This window comes from Danio rerio, chromosome 3 (assembly GCF_052040795.2).
Source record: "Danio rerio strain M-AB ecotype USA chromosome 3, GRCz13ab, whole genome shotgun sequence".
In the NCBI taxonomy this organism is placed as follows: Eukaryota; Metazoa; Chordata; class Actinopteri; order Cypriniformes; family Danionidae; genus Danio; species Danio rerio.
Window position 1 is genome coordinate 63,860,001 of NC_141023.1, and position 7,500 is coordinate 63,867,500.

At 33.7% G+C, this 7,500-nt stretch overlaps 1 protein-coding gene across 4 annotated transcripts in view; it reads left to right on the top strand.

Annotated features, from left to right (window-relative positions):
* The window catches only part of prpsap1 (phosphoribosyl pyrophosphate synthetase-associated protein 1), a 44,017-nt gene that overhangs the window by 12,506 nt on the left and 24,011 nt on the right, over positions 1–7,500 (top strand). For all 4 annotated transcript variants that reach the window (XR_015479708.1, XR_015479709.1, NM_001442637.1 and 1 more), the window contains 2 exon segments: positions 7,118–7,233; positions 7,350–7,405. Coding sequence is in view for 2 of the 4 variants with exons in the window: in NM_001442637.1 (NP_001429566.1) it covers positions 7,118–7,233; positions 7,350–7,405 (172 nt within the window). In the remaining 2 variants the exon portion in view is untranslated.

Consider the following 7,500-nt stretch of genomic DNA (forward strand, 5'->3'; position numbering starts at 1 on the left):
ATTGAAATGCTGTCATTTAGTTTAAAATGTACATACTGTCACCCGACGGATAAAGGACAATGCAGAGACTTTGGTAAGCAAATCAAGGCAAAGGCAGATTCTGCTTGATCAGTGTATTCCGCATTGAACTCCACTGTGTTATAAATGTGATTGTTTATGTTTTTATTGCAATAAGCTATAATTAAAATATATATTCTGCATTAGTTAATACGATTCAAAGAGTTGCTTTCTATTTATTTTTGAATGTTTTGAAATAAATTAGGAAATTACCCATGGCAACTTTAATGTCAAATTGTTTGGTGTTTTTATCTTTGGCCCACGACTCTGAGTGATTTTGGTTTTGGCCCTTCATACGAAAAGGTTTGGGCATCCCTGTGCTAGGGACATCAGTGATTTGTAAAAAGTGGAGGTGCGCCTGTTTTCGCGATTGTTTTAGAACTCCCGATTCAGTCGCCTGTGGGAGAAATGACTAGGAATAATAAACGGCAGAAAACAGTCAAACTACTTGCTCCACAAACAAATGTTTGCATGACTATACAGACCAAGTAGAATAATGTAATAAGGAAATATCAGTTTGCAACATCAAACAGCGAAACGAGCCGTTTTTAACCAAATAAACTCTGCGGACCCGGTACCAGACCCCCGTAAGTGGTGTCGTTTGAAAGCGTAGAATCTATATTTTATGGACATATGCATCACTTTGGTTTTTATTCTACTGTATAAAAGTTATTCACACTTAAATATACAGTATTTTGGATACCCGAGCTAGGTATTTTACATTGGCTCATTTTTATATTTTTTCATATGACACATGTACAAGTTATAGCTCAAATGAAAGCTCTTGCCGGTGCTCATACAGTTCTAGCATTCTTTTTACTGAGTTATATTCATATGCCAAACAGTTGTTGAATGAATTGTGGTGTTTCCATGGCGCAGAAATGTAAACAATACATTCATGATCAATAAGCAGCCCCAGATAGCACAGACAGCTGTCATCTCTTACCCTATACTGTGCCCTTCAGGGCCATTTCTCCTCTGTTTTTGAGGTGATGTGCATAAGTAATGCTTTTATATGTCTGATGTGGTCCAAACACAGTGAATCATGTTTGATCAAACAAAAGAATAGTGAAATATGTAAACAAGGATCGCTCCCTGTGGCTTGTACAGCACCTCTCATCAGTTGGAATACAGTAACTTTTGCATAGATTATGGTGGAGACCTTTTTCTTTTTTTCTATGATTACAGACATGTGCAGGAACCACCAACATTAATTACAGTACGCTAGACCACACACAACCTAAAAGATACACTTTCAAATTTGAGTTTATAAAACAAAAATACAAAAAGCGCCTCTTTTTTTTAGGTGTTTATTATAACACAGACGACATATGCAGTTATTTTAAACACTTTCAAAAGTGTTTTATGAAAATTCAAAGGGTTTTCTTTAAAATGATACCAAATTTTTGCATTTACACCTCTGCATGTGGGTTTGGGAAGCTTTTAAATTTGGGTAGGCAAAATCCAGGCGGAAATCCCCAAATAGCAGCAGAGTTTAACTGGTTAATGTCTAAAAATGAATGGAAGTGAATGAGACCGGACGTCTCGAGTCAAAAAGATTCATATGGCTGCGCCCGCTCGTCTGCGAAGAATAAGGTGAATAGGTCCCCTTTAAAATAAAGCATGACCAAGATGTCTCTTAATGACATACAATTGAAGTCAGAATTATTAGCCCGCCTCAGTTATTAGCACCCCTGTTTATTTTTCCTCAATTTCTGTTTAACGTAGAGGAGATTTTTCTAACACATTTCTAATCCTAATAGTTTTAATAACTCATCTCTAATAACTGATTTATTATATCTCTGTCATGATGACAGTAAATAATATCTCACTAGATATTTTTCAAGACACTTCTATACAGCTTAAAGTGACATTTAAAGGCTTAACTAGGTTAATTAGGGTAACTATGCAAGTTAATATAATTAGTAAAGTTATTGTATAATGATGGTTTGTTCTGTAGACTATCGGGAAAAATCTAGCTTAAAGAGGTTAATAATTTTGTCCTTAAAATAGTGTTTAAAAATTTTAAAACTGCTTTTATTCTAGCCGAAATAAAACAAACAAGACTTTCTCTAGAAGAACAAAATATTATCGGACATACTGTGAACATTTCCTTGCTCTGTTAAACATCATTTTGGAAATATTTAAAAGAGAAAAATAATTCAAAGAGGGGGCTAATACTTCTGACATCAAGTGTACATAGAAAAAAAGATAAAACATGAAATATTTTGCCTTATTAAAAAAAAAAAAGAAATCATATAAATTATTTTAAAATATTTTTGACAGTGAGGGTTCCATTATATTTGATGACGTCAAATGGTTACTGTTTTAACGCAACACAATTGGCAATAGAAAATACGGATATGCTGCCATGTTGTTTAGCTTTTGGTCATCATTTTTAGAGAAACCAAAAAAAAAGAGAAGTGAAGTATGTCTTCAGTGGCAAGAAGAGTAACAAAAAGTACAAGAAAATGCCTGATGACTGATTTAAGGCTTTTAGTAAAGCACACAGATGCTGAAAGAGAGAGTGGGTGGAGATGGATCTAAACACACACTTTAACCAAAATGACCCGACTAGTGTGATAACCGGACTTACCAGAAAAAGTCATTCTGAAAAAATCTGTCATCAAAATGATTAATCTCCAGCGCCAACGCCCAACGTTGTGTTCAAATATCAGTCATTTGTTCTCATGACAGTGTTGTTTTTTATTGCGCACGTCATCTGTGAGGTGGAACTCATTTATCACGAAGCAAAAAAATGAGCTACAGTTGTTGCAGCAACTTCTAGTTTAATTTCTTTATAATACTGCACACCTCTGTCCACAAAGTTTTGTTTCGTGTAATGTTTTTTAAACACATTTAGTTTTTTTTAGTGATGGAAACAGTACTCACAGATTAGTTATGCACTCCAGCTTTTAAACAGAGGAATTTAAATGGGCTCAGTTTTACTATTTGCTTCAACCCTATAAAACATTCTAGAAATTATTTTTATTTAAACCTAGCCTTTGTTGATCTCATTTGTAAATAATCTCATGGACACTAGGGCTATGCGATATGATTATATATATATATATATATATATATATATTAGGGCTGTAACGATACACAATATAAAATCAAAATCGCGACACTCAGATCTACGATCCTGTGTTGCGGTGTGATAAGGGAGAATCGTGACACACCCCGTCACTACCTTTCCAATAACATCACGCGTGCCTGCAAAAGTTGAGCTAATTAACACTTTTTTTCGTTCGACATTACAAGCACTGCTCCGTTTAAGCCCTCGCAATATTTAGCCGGGAGAGCTCGCACGAAGCTCTTAGTAAGGGACCGTCTGAATGTGTCAAGAATATCAAAAACAAAACCAACTTAACCCCGCTTGACAACCGACAACGCCAGAAACATTGCCAATGGTGTCAAAGCGGCCGGAATTTCAGCGCATATACGATGATTTGCTCACACTGTTAATGTGGCTGCGCAGAGAGGGATGGGCATTCACCAGATGTCAGGTAACAGCGCAAACTTTTCTGTAACCGTGCTGTGCGCTTTCTGTTTGAACCTTTGAGAGTGCTGACTGACAGGTGCGTGAGGTCAGAAAACACGACGAAGCTTTAAGTTAAGATGAACACAGTTTCTATAGTTATACTTTATTTAGAGATAAAGGTATATGGCTCTGCATATAATCACTCTATCTTGCTGGAGTTTATAGCCGTTTCGCTTTACTTCAGGACGCATTAATGCCGCTCTGATGGTCTAATTGTTGTTTTAAGTTACCAAGAGCTGTATGAATATACATATCTTGAATATCACAATAGTATTAAATATTACAATTGTAACAACACAGACAGCAACACTTTTGCGCAATCGATACCCAGCTGATTCAGTCGTTTCATAAGAGGACCGCGCCTCTTCTTTTTTCCTTGTCAACATAAAGGCAGTGAGGTGCGCCTCGTTTTAGGCCACTTGTTTAACTGCAAGGCATAATTTGCGGGATGATAACGTATAACCCGTGCCTACAGACACATTTGCCAAAGAAGCAAAATGGAAGAAGAATATTGCTGTTTGATACAGACCTGTTGATGCTAAACCAGTGCTTATGTTGACCTGGATCTGCGTAATAAACGCAACAAATAGGCTTTACTTTTTATTTTAAAGCTTAAAGCATGTACGCAGATTAATGCGCGCGTTGTTGCTGTCTTTTCATCACGCAGCGCGCGCACTTGAACCGCGAGGGAGAGAGAGGAAACCATAGACTATATCAGGACATATTCTTTAAAATAATGATTTCTATTAAAAATGTAAAAGGTTTTGTGATTATAATAATAACAGCGGGGCATTAAATAAATGCATATTTTCCGTGGAGCGGGCAATTTGAGGAAGTTAGCTATTTTGATTTGACGGAAGAAAAAAACATATGATTGGAAAAAAACAGCCTATCCCGATTATTAAAAAGAATCAGTCAGTATTTTCGTTTTGTAATATAAATTAATTATTTAAGTGAAAATAATTTAGGGCAGTCCTATTTATTTTATTTATTTTTTTTAGATTATTCTGCTCTTCTGTGCTAAACACTGCAGGTGCATGAAGATGCTCTGTTGTTCTGTTCCGCTATTAATATATAAAAATAAATCAGTATTTTAAAATGCAATATTTAATGTGTCAGACAAAAAATAGACACGTCAATTTGTTTAATATAAAATTAATAGTAATCTGACCAGTTCACCGTTAATAACCGATTAATGAGCAGCGGTTGTCAGTTAGCAAAATTAACGAAATGAGCATCCCTAGTAGCCATTTAATTTACTTTTTCTATGTAAGAGAACTTGATTGAAAAATAATTTTCAACATGCTTAAACCATCTACACAATGGAGTTTAGTTCTGTTTGGTTTTTCAACAGTATTTTGTTACAAAGAAAACAGAAGTGATATAGCTTTGGCTATTTATTTATTTTATATATGGCTATTTATATTGTTAATAATTTACATAGTTAATATTGTTCTTTGATGTTTAGTTTATAAAGATTTTCCAATGTTATTTAATAAAAAATAGTTTTAAAAATCTTTTTTTTCCCACCCCACACGAAAAAAAAAAAAAATAGTGATACGAACCGAATCGTGGGTCAAAAATCGTGATACGAACCGAATCGTGGGTTTGGTGCATCGTTACAGCCCTAATATATATATATATATATATATATATATATATATATATATATATATATATATATCGTATGAACAAAATAAAAAGTCTGTAGTTTCATATTATACTCTATCATTTATGATTGTTTACAGTAATACTTTATCATAATTTATATGAGCGCAATATTACACGCCATTACAGGAATGTGTACAGAAATATGGATAACAGCATCGTGAGGAAGCTGCAATGTTTACATTTGTTTTGTTTTTTTTTATCCTACAATGCTCTGTTAGACCTTTGATCATTAGTTTTGAAAAGTGTTTTGTATTTTATAAATATCTATTTGATACGGCTACATTTTTAATCAAACATTTGTCCTGAAGTTCTAAATAAAGTGAGAAATAGATGGCATGTATATATATATATATATATATATACACATGCCATCTATTTCTCACTTTATTTAGAACTTCAGGACAAATGTTTGATTAAAAATGTAGCCGTATCAAATTTATATATATATATATATATATATATATATATATATATATATATATATATATATATATATATATATATATATATATATATATATATATATATATATAGATTTGTGTATGTAAGGATAGATAGATAGATGGATGGATATTTATATATATATATATATATATATATATATATATATATATATATATATATGTGTGTGTGTGTGGTGTGTGTGTGTGTGTGTGGTGTGTGTGTGTGTGTGTGTGTGTGTGTGTGTGTGTGTGTATATATATATATATATATATATATATATATATAGATATATAGATATATAGATATATATATATATATAGTAATATAGATTTGTGTATGAAAGGATAGATAGATAGATAGATGGATGGATAGATAGGTAGATATAAATATGTTTTTATATACAATTGATTGACTATTAATTGAATTTACAGAAATGGTACTTTTATTGTGATGTATATCGTTATTAGGATATGAGTTTACTTTATGTTGATGTGAACATTTTGTCATGTTGCACAGCCTTAATTGACACAGATTATAGTTATATGCACTGTAGTTAGATTCCAGATGCTTCGTTTGACCATCCAGATACCGGAATCGGACAATTTATCACTTGACCGGTGATTGGTTGGTCATCTGGCCAATTTCAGCTAATCTGGTTGGCTATCAGGTTTCTTTTTCACCATGTGTAAAACTAAAAGTACACTATGATCGCAATTTCTAGCCACCAATGCCATGAAAACGATTGGTGCGATAAACGTAATCATAAGACCGATTAAAGCAATCAGTTAAATGTATCAAATGTAATTGAAGTCATGTTTAATTATTTCATATATTACATACATTTTATTCAAATTATTTGTTCACAAAATCTTTTAAATTACATATATTTCATTCAAGCTATTTGCCGCGTGCTCCAAGTTTCCCCCACAGTTCAAAAACATGCGCTATAGGTCAATTGGATGAACTTAATTGACCATGGTGTATGAGAGTGTGTGTAAACGTGAGAGTGTATGGGTGTCTACCAGTACTGGGTTGTGGCTGGATGGACATCTGCTGCTATTCCAGCAAAATATATGCTGGAATAGTTGGTGGTTCATTCCACTGTGGCAACCTCTGATGAATAAAAGACTAAGCCAAAGGAAAATGAATGAACGAATTATAGGCAACGAATTATAGGAATTATCAAACTTTTGTCACACTTGTCAAAAAATTGTTCTCGGCCAAGAAAATTGCAGTCGGTGCATTTCTGATTACAGTATAGCATCGTTCACATAATAAATATATAACGCAATAATGCATCAGAAAACAAACCATCTGTGTCGATGTTCCTCTGCTTTTCAGTGTGTCTAAGTATCATTACTGTTTTCGTAACTGCTTTGAATCATCTGCTCTGCTAACTAGGCCTGACTCATATCATCACCATGGATCTGCACCAGAAAGAGATCCAGGGCTTCTTCACATTCCCGGTGGACAACCTGCGGGCTTCTCCATTCCTGCTGCAGTACATCCAAGAGGAGGTAAACACCGCTTTACTGCCATTCACTTTTACTGTCAGTGAGAAACATTGAATATTTAATACTCATTATATAATATTATAATACTCATTATTCTTCCCCTTCCCCACTGTGTGTAGATTCCCGATTACAGAAATGCTATCATTGTAGCCAAATCACCATCTGCTGCGAAAAGGTAACAGCTCTAAAAAGTAAAATATATAGATACTGTATACAGTTGAGGGCAAAATGATTCGCCCTGTTTCTTTTTCAAATATTTCCCAAATTATG